A 21,671-nucleotide genomic window follows, 5' to 3' on the forward strand; every position below is an offset into this window, starting at 1 on the left:
ACAGCATCTCTGTTCCATCAGAGGTGTAATGGATAACTAAAAAGTAATTCATCAATGCTTTGGAAATAATTACTTTAACAATCCTAGACAATGACTCTGAATTTTGCTGAAGTTCACATGCTGCAGCTGCATTTTTCACTAGATATTTGGCCTTTTCTAATGTTCTTTTCATTTATTCTGTTAGGCTGCATTTGACATAAAACTGTGTTTTAGTTAAAGTCCTGACATTCACGATGTAAAATAATCACCACCGCAGCAGATGTGTGACATGGGCATCTGTGGCGCAGTGTACATGTAGTGTAGGTGTCACTCGCTTCTTCACAGTGGCGTAGGTGTCGTCTAATCGTTATTAAATAGCACTTCTGACGAACATTAGAATATTCTTCAGGTTAGGTGAAACACCACCATGACTAATATCCATGTGGGTTGACTCACAGACAGACACACCCACGCATACACTCCCACACATCCTCCTATCTCTGTCACCATCCTTTTACAACTTTATATTATCAGCCATTTGACTTACATTTGGGCATGATCTAATACTCAGTTATACAATATACTGAAATATTTCATGCACACAGTAATGTTATTGTTCTGGACACTTTAAAATACCTTCGCTACCCGTCCTGTGCCCTTGTCCTGGATAAGACTCTCCAGATATGCAGTATTTTTCTCAAATTTAAAATAACTTATAGTTTTCATCGCCTTGCAATTTGGTATGAGTTTAAATAACATTTACGAATTTTCAAACTTTCTTGTATATATTTCTAACTCATTCAGAGCCTGTGTCTATTAAAATGAGCATCACGAGTTTGCTTTTCTTTCTTTCAAATAATAAATACAACATAATTAAATAATAAAGATGACAGAAAAACAGCATTATAAATTATGTAAATTATATGGTAATAAACATTTCTTTGTGTCTATAACACTGTCAAACTCCACTGTTACTCACAGTAATGACGAGTTGCTTATTTCCATAAAAAATATATATATTTTCATAAACACTAAATAAAATCATAATTAAACGCAAAATCGTTCATGGGTCTTCCAATGTTGCACACTTTTATTTTTAATTTTTGCATATAAAAGATAACAACAATCTTCCTTATTATATATAAAGGAAGAAAACAAAAATATTAATAATTGTTATTGACTATATTTATATACATTTGTAATAAAGTGTTATTATTATTGTTGTTATTATTATTAAAATGATGTCAAGCCCCTCTGTGTACAGCCCTCTCCGCGTGCGCGTCGCATTGACGTCATGGGGGAATCCCACCAATCCAGCGTGCGTCACGCGTGGAATCTTCGCAGACGGAAAGAACTCAATTAGCCCCGCCCACAGAGGCGTTCCTCACCATGGCAACAGCTGCAGCTCTTTATCGTCCGCGAGCGCATTGAATATTCAACCCACATACAGTAATGAGGGGATTGTAAATGGGCTTTTCCGCGTAAGCATAAACGTGTCCTGTTTAATAAGTTGGGTTTATACTGTATGTCTGCATGACTTGTGCATATTTTATTTCATGTTTACATATGAAAAAGGATGTAAAATTGAATGAAGAAAAAAAACCACCTAATAATAACGACGCGGAGAGAACCCCGGTCCACTCCCCGCCCCCCTCCCGTCCCCTCCCCTCCCCCGGTTGTGAGGCGCCTTCAGCCGGGAGAGGAAAGCTCTTTTTCGGTCAGATGGCGTGCCGCAGTCCGCCCCCACATTTCTCTCGCCCACACCAGCAGCAAAAAGACTCTCATTAACAACCCAGATACTGCCAGCAAAAAGCAGCCAGGCAGGGACTTGGACACTCCGACACGAGCACTTTTTATTTTCATTGTTTACCTTAAAGTGGATTTCTATAAATATGCTCGAATCCTGTAGCGCTAGTGTTCCGTTTATTCAGGAGAATTAACACATCGTGCTTGTATACAGGCGTTTTTTCGTTTTGGACGCAAACATGAAGCGTCGCGTTTTCATTCTGTAAACAAAGAGACAAACCTAGCCTTTTGTGAGGAGTAACGATTTAGCACTAGAGAAAAAAACTAAAAAAAAAAGGGGGCGAGGAGAGAGGGGGGAAACTGTGTTTCGAAATCCCAGTATTTGCCTGTACCGAAACCTGAACCGGTTCTTTTGGAATCGCACGGGGTAAGTACAGCAACTTCACATATGCTCGTGTATATTTCATGTTTTCTCATCACTGAAGTAAATCGTCTTAATCTTACACCAGTGTAGTCTGTTTTTGGGTTTTGAGGATTGCTGTGTATATACATATTTTGCAAAAGAGTCGATTCCTGTGAACGACTCTTTTTTTCACCCGAATCGACTGTCTTTCAATTTAACATGCACACACAAATCTACAAACATGTTTTAATTGTTGTTTAGAGTGTGTATATACATCTTAACATTTGACAAAAGTTTCTTCACACATACAGTTCCTGTATAATGGCTAAATAATAATCAAATCCATGCAGTGTTGTTTTTGTTTGGTTTGTTTCTCCCTATGTAATATCAGCTCAGGTTTATTCAGTAATCTTTAGGGTTCCTAAAAAGGGTTAGTACAATACTATATAAAATATTGCAACATACACACTTTTTTTTTTTACAGCTACAACTTGCTCCTATGATCTGAAGCTTTTTATTTTACTTCAGTGATGATCGACGGATATACACGTGTTATAACATGCATAACATGATGCTATAACACATATATTACTATATTCTAATATTTGTCCAACGTCAAGTACAACAATCGCATACGTTCATGTGAAAACAGCTTTACTTGGATCAGAACAGTCACACACCCTCTTCACTGTACTCTTTTTTTTTTTTTTTTTTTACACATTTGGACTATTTTGTATTTCTTTTATTATTATTTATGGATGCAGCTCTGGGTAGTGAATTAAACAACTCGAAACTGACAGAAAGAATCAAATCAGTGATTCGTACGCACATCACTACACCTAATTAACCCTAACTCTAAAATCCACATAACAAGCAGTGAAGAGTAGTGATAATATATTCGCTCGGATCAGAAACTAGGCGTGAGCCTAGTTTCTGAAGCCTTGAAGTGAGCCAGCTCACTTCAAGCATCACACAAAGAGTTGTTCATGTGAAGAAGAATTTGAATCAGAGTCACATACATGGTTAAAAGTGATGTATTTAACTCTCACTTGGTTCCAAAGATCAAGCCGTACCACATTCCCTGTGTTCTGAGGAAGAGAACTGTTCTAACAGACAGGTTTCCAAAGACACAACTCACACGTTTCACGAATGCAACCATAATTCTACTGTGAAATTGTGAAAATGTAAAAAATCCAAGTTAAAGGGAATGGAACACATCAAACTAATGAACATTACAGATTTATTTATGAGGTTAAAGTTAGATAAACCTCTAAATTTGAGTCCTAAATTTAGCCATATTTCCAGGGTTTTTCTTAGGAATGTAGAAAACGGTGAGAATGAGATAACTACGTCATGTGGGCGTGTGGGTTGTTGTGCAGTGTACATGTAAATGGGGGAACGTGCTGCTGATGTTTTGTTCTTCTTTTTGTGTGCTCTTAGCTGTGTATGTGGTGTATTTTTAAACAACATTAATGAAGTCCAGTGACTCTTGAATATCCTGGTTATTATGTTTACATTAACACTCCATTTCATCATTTATTCCAGCATTGTAGACATCAACATTATGACAGTAAAATCGAAGACACTTTGTTATTCAGTATTTAAATTATGGGTCTAATTTTAGGACTCCAGGTGAACTGTACTTTCCTAATAACCACAGATTATCAGTCATGACCTCACATATGCACTTTAACTGAGCCCACTCATATGAAAATTTATAAACATTTAAGGTTAAAGCCATAGGTGGCTGGAGTGACACGACGGAGTGGGCGGGGCCGTGGGTTGACCACAGATAACGATATCACTTTCAGTTACTGGGAATTAAAATGTAACTTTGATATAAACAATTATTATTGTTTTTATTTTCTCTATTGAAAATTGTCTCTATATATAATAAGAAAGATTGTTGATATAATAATAAGCATTTTCTCACTATATCTTATTAAAATGAAAAAAAAAGTTTGAAAATCGAAATATTAAAATATATGCAGTGGATATTTGTCGTCTCTTCAGGATACTTTTTTTCTGGCCCTAAAGCAAGCTCCACCCCCAGCCAGAAACAGAGGGGTGGGGCTTGCTAACGTGTTCAGTGTAGTTGCAGTTCATCTCTCAGGGAGAAGAGGGCTCCAAAAATGACAAATGCCTCCTTTAAATATAGTGAAATATTTCACATTTTATTCACAATGGAGAATAGGCCTCAGCAGAAAACATGTTTTTAGGCTGTTTTCTGAAAAATGTAATTCTTTTTTTGTTGTCAAAGCAGAAACTGCGGACAGTTTTGCCATATTCGATCAAACTACAAGGTCTGCCTTACTATCTTGTTGAGAATATGCATAAATATCAATATAGGTAAATGACAGCAATTATGGCAATGACTTAATGATCGTTGCCCAAATGAGGACATTATTAGCATCAAAATAAATTCCACCTTGTAATTCCTGCCTAATTATGTCCAAGAATGAATTGCTATTGAAACGCTAATGTGTTCTGCTAGTTTTGTATTTTTTAAATTTTGACAGTGCTTTTGGTGGTTGTGTCTGTGTAGTTGTAGCATAGCAGCCGGAGGATGTCGACGCCACGGACGCTGGGCGAGCTGCAGCTGTACCGTGTGCTGCAGAGGGCCAACCTGCTCATGTACTACGACACCTTCATCCAGCAGGGCGGCGATGATGTGCAGCAGCTGTGTGAGGCCGGAGAAGAGGAATTCCTCGAGATCATGGCTCTGGTCGGGATGGCAACGAAGCCCCTGCACGTGCGGCGCTTGCAGAAAGCTCTGCGCGACTGGGCCGCAAATCCCGCCGTCTTCAACCAACCTCTGACCTCGGCCATGGGAGGAATCCCGCTTTTTAAAATCGACAGCATCATGGGCTCGAGGAAGTCCTTAACCAACGGCCAACCGGCATCCCCATGCGACAGGGAAGATCAGGGAGCTTGTCTGACTCCACTCCGAGACAATGGCAGTCCGAGGAGCCCATGCTCCCAGGCATCCCCTCTTCCTCCAGATCATCATCTTTACAGGGACAAACTGTCCCCCATGGAGCCTCACTGGCTCAGTCCGGAATTAGACGGAAGCGTCGGAGCAGAGGAAGACCAGCCCAGTCCACCTTTGCCTCTTTTGGTCCACTCCCGGAACATAGGTCCCTCGACGCCACCCACATCTTCCTCCTCATCCTCCTCCCCTTGGCCTGGAGGACAGCTGGATGCAGACACGGTGAAGGCGGTAGGGGAAAGCGTGGAGCGTCTGTTCAGGACGGTGCCGCACACAGACCCATCCGAGGTCAAGAGTCTCCTCAGGCTGAATAAGAAGATGGCCAAGACGGTGGGTCACATTTTCAACATGGAGCCACACGACAAGAGCAAAGAGGAGGAGATCCGCAAGTACAGCCTCATCTACGGCCGCTTTGACTCCAAGAGGAGGGAGGGCAAGCAGCTGACACACCACGAGGTAAGATCCTGCTTAGGTTTGCTAACACGTAAAGGAATGCCATTAGCTTCCAGTTTAACACTGTGTCTAATCATCTACTCAGTCACCTTTGTGGAGATATTTGTGGATTGCCGATGTGGTTTTTGACACACTGTTATCTATAAACTTGGACAAAAAGACGTCACACAGCTAAAAACACTTTTAGGTGTCTATTTACGCTGGAAACATTTTTCTTCCTCAGCACATTAGACTCAAGTAACAAATGTGGCCTAAAGTCTGAAGGTGGGGCTTCGTGTTAGAAGTGCTAAATTTGTTTCAATTTGCTGTAGCCATGATGCTGACCTCATAGCTATAAGCTCTGCTTTTTTGTTAGCAACTTAGAAGCAAACTTCAGACCCCAAACAGGTCTCGGCTCATCAACTGCATTTGGGATAAAGTGGACACTGTGGACATTTTACTTGGAGTCAGACTACTGCTGTGAAAATGTTACCTCGTGCTTCAGGAATCCCAGAAAAGCTGCACGAGATCTGCGGTGACGAGATTTAAAAATACAGCAAAAAAAAGCAACTTCATAAGGAACTGCTTAGTTTAAAAAAATACTAAAGTCTAAAGTCACTTCATGAAACTGTTTTCAAAGCATGAAATGTCAAAAATGTCACTGCGCTGCGCTGAACACCTAAATCGGAGTTAGTTATTGCATCATAAAATACAAGAGCCAATCAGGCCCTAATATGCAAATGATGCCCATGAGTTGGGAGTGTTTCCAATTTGCATATTAATGTAATCTGTTTTTTTTTTTATATAAAACTAAAGTGTAGACATAGCAATGTATTAGTCAACATAGAATAAAAATATCTTAAAAATGAAATATTCTTGTCTTGAATGCTTAATAAATATACAGTAATTCTATAATAATGTTATACGATTTAGGGATTTTTTAAAATTAATTTTCTTTTTATTAAAAAAGCTTAAAACTAACTGATCAGGAAAATGAAAATAAAGAATTCAGACCACAGAACAGCTGTTGAAACCCTGCAGCGGACCTGAAGTACAATAATTGTAGACATGTTTCATTTAAATGTAGGATATGCGTTATTTCTGAGAGATTTTATTCGACCGGCGAGAAAAATCAGGTCTGAAAATGTTAAGAGCACTAACTAATGTTTACAACAGATTTGGGGATGAGTGTCCAGCGTACAGAAACACGGTTCACTGGTTGTATCTTTCCTGCTCAGATGATCATCAACGAAGCGGCGGCGCAGTTCTGCATACGTGACAACGCGCTGTTATTGAGACGGGTCGAGCTTTTCTCACTGGCTCGGCAGGTGGCGAGGGAATGCGCCTACACCTCCACTCTGAAACACAGCAGGTCAGGAGTTACCATTCGATTGGACAAATGACGGAAAGTAAACAAATCAGCATGATAATTAAACGAAGAAAAAAAAACAACAATTCTTAACATCACTTCTCTTTTTCGATTTCTCCCGCTGCTGTGTGTCTGATATTTTATGTTTTTACATGTTATTTCTTTATTTTCTTTTTTACTTCTTTTTATTACTTGTTCATAAAACGGTAACCTTTATCAATCAAAATGTCCTTCACATGATTATTTATTTAGAAAAATACAATAGTGGTAGTAATAATAATAATAATAATAATAATAATAATAATAATAATAATAAATTCTACTCTGTTGTTTTAGGACCAACCCTGAGGACTGTACTAATTCCTTTACGGACAACAGCGCTCCGAAAAGAATCAAACTCGAGGTTAGTGTATACTCTTATAATGATATGTATCGTACATTATTACTCAATTTACTAAAGAAATTGAAACCCCCAGTTCTAAAAAACAGTAATAAATTACCTTATTTTAAGTCGGCCATTTTAGTAGACCATGTCCCAAAGATATAAAATAATGTCTAGTTCATGTCCTTGGTAATTTATCATGATATCCATATCATATTGCCACATTGCCCAGCCGTTATGTAAGCCTCGTGATTGGCTAACGATTGGCCTTTTCTCTTCAGGTCACAGATTCAGACAGTATTAACCCGATACGTGGATCAAAAAGTGCTGACGTAGTGATTCACCCCGGCCTCAGGTCAGCAGCAGATGACGACAGCTTGTCAGGAGAAAGTCTGGACAGTTTATCTCACGGTAAAAAAAAACCTCACTGTATTCCCTTCATAATGAAAAAAAATTTAAGGAATATCTCACTGCTGTGCCCAGGCATGTTCTGATATCATTTAAAAAATATATATTTTGTGGTAATCTAATCTTTTATAATAACTTTTTTACAACTATTATAATATATGATATCAAAAATATCTTGAATATAAGCATCAAATAATTCTCATTATGAGATTGTTCTAAGAAGAAATATAAGATCATTAACCTTATGTCTAGATATATAGACGACATATTTTGTCTGAAATTTTCATATTTTATGGGAAAATAGTTTTGCATCTCTTCTATATTTGTTTTATATTTGTTCTTCCGCTAATAAATTTTAGACAAATACACCTATATTAATGATTTGTTTTTACAGTGTACGACATTTTTACACATTTGTTGAATTCAACCTTTAGAATTAGCTTTAATTTTGTCAGGATTGTCAGAGGTATCTTTAATACTCTCAGGACTCCCAGACGTACTTTTAGTTTTGTCAGGAACATTAGAAGTAGTATTAATATTGTTTTAATTTACTTGTGTATTTGTCGCTGAAGCCTTTAAAAAAAATTTTTTTAATCAGTCATAGACAAACATACAAACAAAGCCAGAATACACCGTCGAGGACGTCAATCCGGAAAATGATTTCTGCTTATTTGCTCTGTATTTGTGCCAGTATGCTTTTTTGTGTGAAATGAAACTTTTAGCCTGTAAAATCTCACATTTAAAATTAGGGTGTAAAATTACAACTTAATTGCTTAGAACTGCTCTTATTTTTAGTATGCTGTCTCCGTGGTAACAGGGTTTTTCATGCTAAATATTGCAACATATCGTATAACAGATTATCAGCACGTGTCTACTGAATGTTCAGAACTTCTACACCGGACTCTGACACATCACTGTCTTATATTTCATGTTGTTTTTTTGTAAATATCACGTCTACCATCCGTTTGTGATGAAGAATAATAGTGTTGATGAGCTGCAGTGTGTGTGTGTGAGCGTCATACTGTCTGTGTGTGTGTGTGTGTGTGTGTGTCCTGATAGATGTAGGGCCTCACTCTCTCCCCTCGTCATCCCCCCGTCCCCTTGCCGACACCATCGGCCCCGTCACCTGGAGTCGCCAGCTCATGCAGCAAACGCTCATGGATGAAGGCCTGCGATTGGCTAGAATGGTGTCACGTGACCACGCGGCCAAGGTCAGCCTAGGGTCAGAGAAGAGACAGACTTCAGGTGAATTCTGTTCTACATGAAACGAGTTCTGTTTGGTTCACTAATAATAAAACCAGATGGATGATGGGTAGCCAGTGAGTCTCTTACATTCGATTTTAATGCCAAGTGGGTGGGGCTAATCTTAATTAATGCTTTTGTAAATTCCACCCTCACAACTTCAACCCAGAGAGTCAAAGCCAACTAGCAAGTGAAGACAACATATCCAGCTGATTAGCGATTTGAAAAGATTTAAAATAGAAAGCAGAAGCAAACTAGCAATCGAAAGCAAATTAGGGACTGAAAGCTAATCTAGAGCTTGAATGCTAACCTAAGGACAAACGCAATCTAGTGAAAGCAAACTAGCTGGCAAAAGCTAACCTAGCAAAGAAAAGAATTTAGCGAGTAAAATCAAACCTAGGAAGCAAAATTAACTGATGCTTGAAAGTTAACCTAGCGAGCAAAGTCAAATTAGCGATTGAAAATGAACCAATTAAGCAAAAACACACCTTGCAGGCAAAAACAAGCTAGCAAACAAAAGTCAACTTAAACATGAAAGTTATCAAAGTGAAAAAAAATGAACCTAGTTACTATGCTAACGCCATAACAGTCACTTTGTACATTTACTGTATGTTTGATCAGTCCTGAGCGGTGTGGCAGGTGGAGGGCTGTCATTCAAGCATGCTCCTTAGATTATTAGGCCACGCCCACACACGTGATCAGTGAGTTCAGCTGTGAGTTTGAGACATTCATCACAGTTCTGTCTTTGCTTTTCTTATTCAGACTCGGCTGGACGTTAAACAGAATTTTTTTTTATATAAGACATGATATTTTATACCACATTTATGAGAAATGATTGTTGAGCAGCAAAGAGCTTTATTTAAATAGCCTTATTATGTGTGAAGCAATTCTCCAGGCTATAGTTCAGCAGAAACAGTGAGCGCTTGTGTGCTTGCATTAAAACTGTAGCCTTTGAGATGCAAACGCCTTTGTAATGCGATGTCACCATGGGGTGGAGGGGGAGAGGAAGCGACAGAGAGAGAGAGAGAGAGTGCTGCATGGGCGGCTGGGGCCACAGGAAGTAGCGTGTGGGCGGTAAATTGGAGCTCCCCCCCTGCCTCTCTGACGTCAAAGCTCATGAGAAATGTGTGAGCAGAGGGCGGGATGGATGGATGAGGAGAGAGCGGGGGCGAACGAGTGGGCCGGAGTGAGAAGGGCGTCGCATTGACTCATAGAAAGACGGAGTAAAAATAAAACGCGTGGGCAGGGGAAGGGTGCAGTCTCTTTTATTTCCTCCTCTTTTCCTCCCTTAAGCTTAATGAGGAAAAGATGAGCTCAGTATCATGTCTTCTTCAATTTCTTCACATCTCCTACTTTCACGCATCCGAACGCAAAAAAACATTTTAAAAAAAAAAACGCAAATCACCGGGACATCGTTTCAGTTTGACTGTCACTCACCCTGCTTCTGTAAACCTCTCTCACTCGACCTCTCTCTCCTCCACACAGTCTCATCTTACACAAGATCAGTGGATTGGCTCTGTTTTACTTTGGACGCTGGGAAGAGGTTTGATTGACAGCTCTAAATCCCGCCCTACTATTTGCCATGGCTGTTGTATTTGTGAAAATGAAAAAAACAACAGCAACAACAACAACAGCAACAACAGCAGCAGCAGCAGCCTAAAACATACATATGATTCCTGCTGCAGTTTTACGCAGGTCAGGATTATCATGAGCAGATTGGGGATTTATTCTGCATTTGTTCATAGTTCATAGTTTTGTCTTTTCATTCTCTTCAGTATGGCTGCATCAGATTTTTCAGATTTTTAACAGTAACCAGTCCTCATCTATTAAGAAAAAATAAAAGAATATGTTTGTGAAACCATCTTTAAACTGATTTTTTTTATTGTCTTTCTGGATGCTCTAAGACTGGAGGGTTATTAAGAGGTGATTATTAAGGGTTTGGGGTTTACAGTCGTTTTCCTCCCTGCTTGTGACTGTTTTGATGTACACACCAATACAGCAGCTCTCTCGGATAGTACTTGGCCAATTAACTAATAACCAGACCAGTATTTACGCTGCTGTTTATAAATGCACTCTTCACATTTGTGACCTTATGAGGACCAGATCAATGTCTTTATGACCTTAATCTCCTTTAATCATTCGAATTTCTCTCAATACCAATTATAATAGACTAGAAGAACAGTAGGTATTAGCTAAGATAAGACCGATGAGCAAAAACAAAACAAAACTCTATTACACCTTTAGTGTACATGCCACCATCTTTCACTTCTTTTGGCGTCTCCTTGGTTCATAAGTGACGAGAAATGTACTGAGAAAGAAAAGAAAAAAAAAGAATTTTTTAAATAGCATTTACATTTTAATCGTTTTGTTCTAAGCTAATGATGCTAAGCATGACAACTGATATTGATCGGAAGCTCCTAGATAAAAATCTTTTAAACATATTTTTATATATAAAAATTTATATTTAAAAAAAATAAATCAGATATTATATATACATATATATATATATAAACCTATATTTGATTAAACATGCTGACAAATCGTGAAAAGTGTCACTCTTAGGAAACTCTTCATATTTTCTTGAAAACAGTTAGAAAATAGTTATTGCATCACAACAAACAAAAGCCAATCAGGTTCTAATATGCAAATGAGCATTGAGCAGCTCTGGTTTCCTAAAGGAAGGGGGATTGCAAATTTACATATTTATAATGTCAAACATTATGTGCTTTTTTGTTGTCTAATCACTTTTTTTTTGTCAGAACTGCACAGAATTTGTTATTCAGTAAAGAAAAACAATTAATGCTCTTCAAAAAGACATTTTGGGCTTTTTCATTTGTTTTCACAGTTTGTTCTGTGCTCATTTCAAGTTCGCATCATTTTTGTCCTGTTCGTTTTAACTTTCCGACAAAACGGATGTAAAGAACGATGTGTAAAAAATGATTTTTCCTCCTCCTCGCAGAGCCAGAGGGCCGAGCATCAGACAGACGAGGCTTAAACGCGTCCCACCAGAGCAGCAGCCCTGCCAGCACCAAAGACGACCCTTAAAGGGACACCAGCAGGAGCCAGAAGTTGCCTTGCTGCTCAACTCAGGTCTCATACGACTCGAACCCTCCGGAGATTTTCACACCCACTTTCCCAAAACTGTCTTATGTAGTTAGCACATCACAGGTCCAGTATTAGAATGTTCTATTGTGAGTCAGTGGCTGGATGAAGATGTGTGTGTGTGTAGATCAAATTTGGTTCTGAATGGTCTGAGTTCAGTGCAGTTTAGTACATTTACATGTCACCAAGGGGGCGTGTCTCAATACAAGATTCATGATCTGGTGCATGATAGACACATTTAAAGCATCCATGACGACATACGATACAATTTAGAGCTGTTCTGCTGCAATACAATACAGTGCAATACAGTAATTGTTATGTAAAGTAGCACACACACACACATTAATAATAATGAAAAAATGCAGTAATACATTTGACTGTTCTTAGGCCACACCTCCTTCACTGAGATTGGCAGACAGCCATACCCTTTTTTTTTTTATTGGGACTAATACGCTCAGAGGCCATGCCTCCTTTATTAGGACTGACATAAACAAAGGCCACACCTCTTACTGAGACTGACACATTTCATTCTCTGGGACTAACGTTCAATTCAATTCAATTTTATTTGTATAGCGCTGTTTACAGTGAACATTGTCACAAAGCAGCTTTACAGAAATCCGGATATAAAACTTTAAATTTTTATCCCTAATAGGCAAATAGACACAGAGGCCATACCCCCTTTTTTGGGTACTGACAGGCACAGATCATGAAAATTACATATTTCTGAAATACACTATATAGTGCATTAGGGAGTTTTCTTATTTTGTCATCATGTCTGAAAGCATAACAGAGAATATTCAGAACTCCCTCAGTGCACTTGGTTAGTGTCTAAATTGGTGTACCCTACAGATTGGGTACAGATTACCCATGATGCACTTTGCACCAGACTGTGCTGAACTCTGGACATAAAATAGCAGGAAAGAGATTTACATTTCTTGTAAATACCCAGCGTACTTTCATTGCTGTCACATCAGTAACACAGCCGTAACTGTAGGTTTGTTTCTGTCTCCTGATTAATGGCATGTAACTTTAGTTTAAAGACACGATCGCAGCGATAACGTACTGACCCGCTGATTCTGTGCTGAATCCGAGTCGCTCTGAGTGTAAAATTAGATGGTAAAGTGGTTAAAGGAATCCGTTTTTTAAGTGTGGTTTAATTCAAACGGTTTTAACACTAATATACTAAACTTATACAGAATATAAGCGTATCAGCTGTAGTAAAAGTACGGGACATTAGTTTGTGTTATTTTTTTCTAAACTTTTAAAGGTAGAAAGCAATCTAGATTTAAATCCCTATTTGTCATTAAGGACAGGATCATCCAGTAGGTTGTATGTGTTATGCCATCTCATGGTAGAAATCATTGTTGTCTTACTGGAATCAGATAATTTATTTTTTAATATTCTCAATAAATGGTATTTTATTGTTTATTGCTTGGTTTTGTGTCCTTTATTTGGGATTCAAGGGAAATCATTTATGGCTCAAATCCTCATTTACATTTCTCAAAATGGCAGAACCCATAGTAGTTTAGGTTAGCAGTTGATGATGCTAAGTGTGCTTGCGATAATCATACAGCCTTGTTCTTGTTGTTTTTAATAATTTACCAACACACCTGAGGGAAAAGTTGATATTCCTGACTTTTTTTTGCACAGTTTCCACTGTTACTTTGTCTTCATGCTGTCTGTATAAAAGACAATCACTATGAACTAGCTAGCTCAGTCATTTGCTAGCTTATGTTGCTAGACCTCTACACTTTGTGCATCATCTACAACTTTCAGTGATCTTATAAATCGAAAGTGTGCCAGTATTTAACAATATGTAATACAGGTTCACAATATAAACTAGAAAAACAGTAACAATCACATACACGCCACGCTCTGTACATTGGAATTATAGTACTGAATGATGTCCACCAATATGGACATCTTTTCATTCGGTATTTGAGTGAAAGTGATTTTTTTTTTCAGACATACTAATTCTTCTCAGTGACATTTTGAGTACAACTACATGATTTTTTAAATTTATTTTCAATCCCTTAGATTACATTCTGAGGTAAACAGTAGTATAACAAGCCAGCAAAAACAATGCACAATGATTAGCACAAGGCTAAACTGGAGACTATAAGCTTCCCCAGTTAGCCCACTTCATACACCAGACACATGTTGTGGTGAAATGTCAGGGAAATTTCATTTATCTTAAACTGAAATGTGACTTTTGACATCAATCGAATTTTCACTGTGTGAATGAACAGCTTTATGCACCAATCTGTCGTAATAACAGGAAATAATGAACTGGAAGTTCATCTTAATCTTGGGATAAATACAGCATCATTTTGATCACAAATGAGAAACTTGGGAAGGATGGCATTTGCAGCATCACTGAGCTGCGGAGCTTGCGATATCTGTTGAGCGGAAGATGCAGCGCTAAATATAGCGAGCTCCCTGAGTGGCCTGTAGTGACGTCACAGCCATGCTGGAGTTAGAAGGGACAACAGGATGATGTTGTACTTTTATATGTGCATGTGGTATGATTCTTTCTCATCATAATATCAAATGTCATAAAAGACTAATGAGAAAAGCTTTGTCAATCGAATACAATTCATCTGTTAGTAAAATTAAGCAAATTAATCATCCCATTAATGACTCATTGCTCAGCACGGGTTTATGAAAGCAATAGATATTATTCATTTTTAAATAATATCACTATGGGGCAATACTCTGGAATTGCCTATATACATGGTAAAATCCATATACAATACAATATGATGTATAATTAGCACATAAAACACACGATTTGTATATATTTGGCACAAATCATATAAAGAGCCGAGCCTTGTCACTGATGTTAATCCTCTGTGATGTTAATCCCTCTTTAGTATGATCATAATGGATTATGTAGTCTGTTCACTTCTGGACAACTGCTGTGCTTTGGAAATGATTTCAATCAGTTTTATTCATGTTATACTTCATCCTGATCTTAAGCAACTTTTTCTTTAACAGTTAAGCGATATGGGATGATGCTGGGGTAAATAAAACTCAGGAAGCATCAGCTTGTCGTGGTACTGCACAGTAGCATAAACTCCTCTGTCCTGAAGATGTCTGAAAGCTTAAAGTTACAGCTTTAACGTTGGACTGTTACAAAGCACTGACAGTGAAGACTCCTTCCATAAACGTTAATTTACATCTCCTCACAGAAAACTCTCCTCACGTCGAGCTTCTGCTGTACGAGTACCTGTGAACGAGTTGTCGCTATAGAAACGATAACACGTTCGAACGAGCACGTTAGTTATAAATAAACCTGCGATTTGCAGCTGCACCACTGTCAGAGCTGCTGTTATAGAAAATTAATCAATATCTTTTGACCAAACACGATCCAGAACTCAACAACACTGTGGTTGGTATAAGGAAAGCAATGACAGGGAATTACAGGGGAATGATATCCAGCATGTCATTTGAATATGTTTAAATACAGACAGACATCAGACTTTTGTGAGAAAAACATGATATACAGTAGTCTCAGTGTTGGTTTAATGCAGAAAGAAATTGTACTACGCTTAGTAAATTTGTTCAGTATAAGTATAAGATAATATTATTTCTCCATGTGATAAAGTAAATCTACACATAAATTATGATTTAATATCATACAACTCAAATTGGCAAAAACTGTTTAAGCTAAATAGATAAGCTTTTTTGGTATTTAGCATTTTACATTTGATTAATTAGACACATTTGTTCTTTTAAAAGTAACAGAGGCCTTAATAAACATAATGCTTGTAGTAAAATGATTTCAATGACTCATGCAGCATAAAAACCTTTAACATGAACTGTGTTTAAACGTAACAGTCTCACCTACGACGCACTGTATAACCTGCTAGCGTCTATCTTAGACAAGTGTAAAGTGTCAGGAGATGTGTGTGGTGAGATGGCGGAGGAAATCTCCCCTGGTGGTGGTGTGTCCGGGAAACACAGCGTGGCAGAACTCGCAAACCTGAGAGTGCAGCGTGATGCGAGACATCACCATCCCGCCCGCCTCGCTCAGCATCTCGCTGGTAAGGAACGACGATGACCACGGCCGCTGCGGCATACAGCAACATTAACACAGTTAATGCAGAAATGCTCCATAGAACCCTCTGTACAGCGGTTCTGCAGCACGCATGACCATTTAACATCGCCTTGAACAGTGATGGTGGAGCTTCAACTTCAACTTCATTTAACAGCTTCATAAACATTCTCATAACTATATAACTATTCTATTAGCTTCACTGTAGAGACCGAATCATTCAGAGTACACACTTAAACATGGTAAATCTAGAACCCAAAATGTTCTTCAGCTTGTCCACCCGAGGGTGGCCTTATATGTAGGTTCCTCTATAACTATCCAAAGAACTCTTTAGAAACCATTTTTAGGAGTGTAGTGCACTACATTTTCAGAAAAATAAATAAACGTATTTCCCTCTAAGGGGAACATTAGAGGCTGAATCTACTTTTTTTTAATTCCAAGAAGAACCCCTTTAGGAAGCATAGAACCATTAACTCTCCAAAGAATCCTTGAGGAACACTGTTTAGGATAAGTTAAACGTAGAACCCTAGACAGTTCTTCAACTTGACCTTCTGGGGGAACCTTAAAGGTTCTACGTAGAGCCCTACAACAGAGGGTTTCCCTTTTAGAGTAGAGCCTTTTTAGAAAAATGAAGAACCTTTGAATATTGTAGCAGTGTAGTTACTGAGTAATAAACTATTTTGAAAAAACCCCAAAACAAACTAGAACCCCAGAAATTCTTCATCTTGTCTTTCCTGGGGGGATCTCAATGGTTCTATGTAAAACATTACAATCAAAGAATGTGACATTCTAGGAGAACTCTTAACGGTTCCATGATAGAGAGAATTCCATGTAGAACCTTTTTAGATAGCAAACACTTGAAAGAATTGTAACAGTGTAGTTACTGAATATGTAAAAAACAACAACAAAAAAAAGATTCAATCTCAAACCCCAAAAAATTCTCCAGAATGTTCCTATGGGTGGAACCTTAAAGGTTCTATGTTCTAAAGGTTCTACAGATGGTTTCCCTTTTAGACAGGTTTTCAAGAAGAGCCATTTAAGAAAGCGAAGAATCTTTCAATATGTTTTGTAGTAGTGTAGTTACTGTACATTTTTATGCAAAAAAATTATAAATCTAGAATCCTTAAGGGTTTAATGTGCCCTACAAAAACATTTCCACACAAACCTGAACGATTAATAAATGAGGCCATGAGTATAACATCCCTACAGGTGGTTTAATTCATACTTCCTCTAACCTTTTAACCACAAAGATGACGTTTATTAGTTAGAAACTGACTGTAGGAAGTGAAACTAAATCGATAGGATGTGGTGATGTTTACCCGTTGTTGTTGTTGTTGTTGTAGTTTAGGTGTTTGGCTGCTGTACCAGCGCTGCTGAACCTGTCGTAACTCATCCAGAATACTGCGCTCCTCCGTCTCACACCATCCTGACGCTGCTGCCGCTCCATCAACCTCCACCTTCTCCTGCACAGGCTCCAGGTGCAGTCTGTTCAAAGCTCCAGCAAGTGGGGAAACTGCAGAATCTCCTGAAACCCAAACCACACACACACAGAGCACAACGCAAGAGTAACAATGAAAAATAACGAAATATGATCGAATACAACTTCATGTGTGTTTAAATAACAACATAGCAGTGTCACATTTTCTCCACCTCTAACTTCCACTTCCACATGCCATCAGGAGCTCGAGAAGACTTTTTCCTTGATTAAAATTAAGACACGCTGTAGATTTAAAACAAATCTCACCATCATATTGCTGTAAAGTCTTCTCCACAGTTCACTATAGCAGTCAATGAAAAAAAGCTAGATCTTGGTCACATTGAGGAATCTGGGATCAGTTTAGATTCTGTCTATAAAGCGCTATAACATCCTGTAGAGCACTCGGGACTTGTTTCACTGTGGCTCATTATTTATTTACAGAACTGTGATGATTTGGAGAATGTTTAAGCTCTACAGTTGAAGCTGATTTGCATTCAGTTTTGAAACAATGTAGTGTTTTCACACACATATTCACACGAGAGAATAACGGACATGACAGTGTAATGACTGTAAAAGTCACAGATACCTGTAATACCTGAGGGGGGTAAAGTAGGGGGGGGTGTTTGAGCAGCAGGGGTGTGTGTGTGAGCCACTTGTTTGTGTGTGTGAGCTGCATGCGCTTGGTCCTCTGCGCGGGTGAACGTCCCCAATCCGTCACGTCTGTACCGAACAGGCTCAGAATACAAGTCTTCAAAATCCCCATTAAAGACAGGAGCCACACCTAAGGGAGAATAAGATTGAGATTAAGATTAAGGAGTCGTGACTTCTGTGTATCAGTCACAGTGAAGGAGGCGTGGCCTCTGTGTATCAGTCAAAGTGAAGGAGGTGTGGTCTCTGTCTAACAGTCCTAATTAAGGAGGCGTTGTCTCAGTCAGTGCGTTTACATGGACAACAATAATCCACTCTTAACCCGATTAAGACGTTAATTTGATTAAGAAACTACCATGTAAACAGCAATTTTTAATTACCTTAATCTGATTAAGGTCATACTCGAAGTAAGCACTAATCCAATTAAGACATGCGGAGTACTCCTTTTTTAGTCGCATTATCAACGTGTATTATAGACATGTAAACACCTTAATCACATTATTAACGTCGTGTGAGAGTTTTCACCACATTTTGCGACAGGACACTATCACACACGGCAGTGCTCAACATTTACGGTGAACAAGAGAGTACGGCTGCGTCCCACACCGCATACTTGACTACTATAGGCCTGTAGTGGGGAAAAATACATGTATCTCGGCTACTATATAGACGGTAAGTACGCGGTTTGGGACGCAGCCCACGGCTTCAAGCAGTCGTCTATTTGCACGTACAGCATGACAAATAATTAACTTCACTTAAAGCGTTCGTAAAAAAAATTAAATAAAAACCCCCAAAACTGTATACAGTACCATAACGAAGACGAACTGTATGTTGATACGTGAAATTCTCAAGGGACGTCGAACAGCGTGGCACGGTGACGTAATGACGCGGGCTGTTGATCTAATTATGTTCTATAACATGTAAAACGGGAACATGACAGGAGTATTCTAAAAGCGACTCATGTAAACACCTTAATCACATTATTATCTTACTCAGAGTAAGGTCAATAATTAGATTACTGCTGTCCATGTAAACGTAGTCAGTGTCTGCCAGTCCTAATTAAGGAGGCATGGCGTCTGTGTATCAATCTCAGTGAAGGAGGCATGGCCTCTGTATAGCAGTCCAAGTGAAGGAGATGTGGTCTCTGTCTGTCAGTCCTAATTAAGGAGGTGTGGTCTCTGTGTATCAATCTCAGTGAACGTACTGAAAAACTGAGCAGATCCATGTTTATATTAGCAACCACTGAGTCCTCGATGTGAACGTACCTTGTTGTCTTCTCAGTGCCTCGGTGAGGTGTTGCAACATTTCAGCCTGTTTTAGACACAGTAACTGCAGACGGAGAAACTCCTGATACAAAGCCGTGTACGCTTCCTCCATCTCACACTCGCTGTGTGTCTCGCTGTGTTTCACAGTCAGTGTCCTGCTTTAGTGTTGCTCACTCTTCGTCACACTGAGTCATTCAGCTACAAGAGGAACAGGGAGAAAAATAGGAAAGGGAAGGTGAGGTTAAATCATTATCAGCTGGCCAGATAATGAAGCTGTTTGTCTCATAATATAATAAATACTCTTAGTCCTTTTTACTAATTACTTACTCCTATTGAGGAAATGCAAACCTAATTTGTCTACAGGTTTTATTTAGACTTTAGACACACAATAGGTTCCATACTACTGTACTAACTAGTATACCATAATAGCAGATAATCTATTCTACAATAGCAAATGGGATGTCAAAACGGCATGCCACCTACACTACCATACTAAATAGTGTGCATAGTAGGCCACTTATACTACCATACTGGAGAACATTACATCATTGTCCATGTCACCTTCTCTGAAAGTACCTTAAATAACAGTGAAACTAATGATGCAGTCTGAAGACCAAATCCCCTAAGATCCCGGTCAAGCCACGATCACAGATACTACCATACGAAATAGTGCAAAAAAAAAAAAAAAAAACTGTCCTAAATAGTATGTTAAGAAAGCATGCCTCACATACTAACATACTAAATAGTAAGTAGAAACAGTACAGTCCTAGGGTAGCGGTAATAAACAGTACACACATAGCATGTCACTTATACTACCATACTAAACAACATGGAAAAATAGTAGTCCACGTATAATACCATACCTAAAAGTATGTAAAACACTACAGTCCCAAAGCTGGTGTACTAAAAAGTATTTTAAAACTGCACACTAATTGTAGGTGTAGTATAAAAGTATAAAGAACAAAGAATACCACCAAGACTACCGTACTAAGGTGTCAAAACAATAGGCCACTCATAATACTGTATTAAACAGTATGTAAAAATAGTACAGTACCAAAGCTGGTACAACAAAACAAAACAACAAAATAAAAACACACTAATACTAGGCCACTTATACTACCATACTAAAAAGTATGTAAAAACAGTACAGTACCAAAGCGACTGTATTAAAAAGCTTTTTTTTTAGTGCATTAATACTAGGCCACTTACACTACCATACTAAATAGTATGTTAAAAGACTAAACATCATATTAAACTCCACCTACAGTATACTAACTTACTGAACACCAACATACTAAATAGTATGTAAAAATAGTACACTGACTATACTCCTGTTTCAAATTGGCGTTGAGAAATACTTTACAGCACGATAATAATCGTTTTGTTCTGTGTTACCATGGCGACAGCTGAACTCGGTCTACATCAGCCAAAGCATTTAGCTGTAAAAAAAAAAAAAAAAAAGAATTTAAAACAGCAAATATTTATTGGTATGAGTCCTTTGTGAATCAGTACATACCCAAAAGAAACTCCCGTGTTTGGTTGGAGCAGCAGCTGGAATAGTGAGTGTGTGTGTGTACGTGTGTACGTGTATATAAATTTTGTTTACTGTCTGTATGAAAGTTTATTTCCGGGGGGCGCGAGCTTCCAGAAACTGAAATCAGGAAGTGAGAAATGCGCACACAGCACGTGCGTGTTCGGTCACGTGACACACCAGCCAATGAATAAATATTTGTAGATTTCAGTGATGGGGAAGAATATAAGAATATTGTTGTTATACTAATATGTTAAATATAATTAAAACTGTGTGCCCCCGCCCTTATTTATTTATTTATTTATTTATTTTCTACTCATGTCAGTCCATCATGTGGGACTTGTCAATTACAAATGACAGCATTATTAGATCTACAAGCCTGAACATCTTATCTGAAAAATACACACCAAAACCTGCTGCTCAGTGTGATGAACAATACCATTTAGAAAAGTCCTGTGTAGAAGATAGCAATGTTAACAGATATTAAATAAATACATAAATAAATACATTACTACAGCTAACAGGTAAGCTATAAATGGGTTTGTATTCAAGAGGTTTGATAATTTTCTGCTATACTGATGGAAATGATATAAAAATGTGTGTGATGTAAAGAACAGTGTTCTACCAAACATTAGCTTGCT

At 38.3% G+C, this 21,671-nt stretch overlaps 2 protein-coding genes across 10 annotated transcripts; one reads left to right on the top strand and one right to left on the bottom strand.

Moving 5' to 3' along the window:
• The first annotated feature begins 586 nt into the window (after positions 1–586).
• Positions 587–13,480, top strand: nab2 (NGFI-A binding protein 2 (EGR1 binding protein 2)). Of its 5 annotated transcripts, XR_008388873.1 has the most exons (8): positions 1,472–2,152; positions 4,674–5,573; positions 6,788–6,921; positions 7,255–7,321; positions 7,582–7,711; positions 8,768–8,953; positions 10,436–10,645; positions 11,910–12,009. XR_008388873.1 is itself a non-coding variant. In XM_053653021.1 (7 exons), the coding sequence occupies exons 2-7, from the start codon at positions 4,695–4,697 to the stop codon at positions 11,993–11,995; spliced, it is 1,482 nt and encodes a 493-aa protein (XP_053508996.1). In that variant the 5' UTR covers positions 587–1,460; positions 4,674–4,694; the 3' UTR covers positions 11,996–13,480. The 5 variants fall into 5 exon arrangements, 4 of the variants coding, with proteins under 4 accessions (XP_053508996.1, XP_053508995.1, XP_053508999.1 ...); XM_053653021.1 differs by lacking the exons at positions 1,472–2,152; positions 10,436–10,645 and adding an exon at positions 587–1,460 and having other exon boundaries at positions 11,910–13,480; XM_053653020.1 differs by lacking the exon at positions 10,436–10,645 and having other exon boundaries at positions 11,910–13,480.
• A 2,075-nt stretch (positions 13,481–15,555) lies between these two features.
• Positions 15,556–21,442, bottom strand: zgc:113184 (uncharacterized protein LOC553745 homolog). Of its 5 annotated transcripts, none has more exons than XM_053653027.1 (6): positions 21,016–21,442; positions 20,824–20,938; positions 19,500–19,697; positions 18,173–18,367; positions 17,429–17,634; positions 15,556–16,124 (listed from the first exon to the last, which is right to left on the bottom strand). In XM_053653027.1, the coding sequence occupies exons 3-6, from the start codon at positions 19,609–19,611 to the stop codon at positions 15,951–15,953; spliced, it is 687 nt and encodes a 228-aa protein (XP_053509002.1). In that variant the 5' UTR covers positions 19,612–19,697; positions 20,824–20,938; positions 21,016–21,442; the 3' UTR covers positions 15,556–15,950. The 5 variants fall into 5 exon arrangements, with proteins under 5 accessions (XP_053509002.1, XP_053509000.1, XP_053509001.1 ...); XM_053653025.1 differs by having other exon boundaries at positions 20,895–20,938; positions 21,016–21,441; XM_053653026.1 differs by lacking the exon at positions 20,824–20,938 and having other exon boundaries at positions 21,016–21,441.
• Positions 21,443–21,671: the final 229 nt, after the last annotated feature.

The sequence above is a fragment of the Ictalurus furcatus genome, chromosome 21 (genome assembly GCF_023375685.1).
Source record: "Ictalurus furcatus strain D&B chromosome 21, Billie_1.0, whole genome shotgun sequence".
NCBI classification, from domain to species: domain Eukaryota; kingdom Metazoa; phylum Chordata; class Actinopteri; order Siluriformes; family Ictaluridae; genus Ictalurus; species Ictalurus furcatus.

Excerpts from the sequence above, each read along its gene's own strand:
- nab2 (XM_053653021.1), top strand. The coding sequence starts at position 4,695 with ATGTCGACGCCACGGACGCTGGGCGAGCTGCAGCTGTACCGTGTGCTG. Across the intron at positions 7,322-7,581 it reads CGAAAAGAATCAAACTCGAG|GTCACAGATTCAGACAGTAT; the intron begins GTTAGTGTATAC and ends TTTTCTCTTCAG. Across the intron at positions 7,712-8,767 it reads TCTGGACAGTTTATCTCACG|ATGTAGGGCCTCACTCTCTC; the intron begins GTAAAAAAAAAC and ends GTGTCCTGATAG.
- zgc:113184 (XM_053653027.1), bottom strand. The coding sequence starts at position 19,611 with ATGGAGGAAGCGTACACGGCTTTGTATCAGGAGTTTCTCCGTCTGCAG. Across the intron at positions 17,635-18,172 it reads ACCCCCCTCAGGTATTACAG|GAGATTCTGCAGTTTCCCCA; the intron begins GTATCTGTGACT and ends TTTGGGTTTCAG. Across the intron at positions 16,125-17,428 it reads AACAACAACAACAACAACGG|CGGCCGTGGTCATCGTCGTT; the intron begins GTAAACATCACC and ends TGTATGCCGCAG.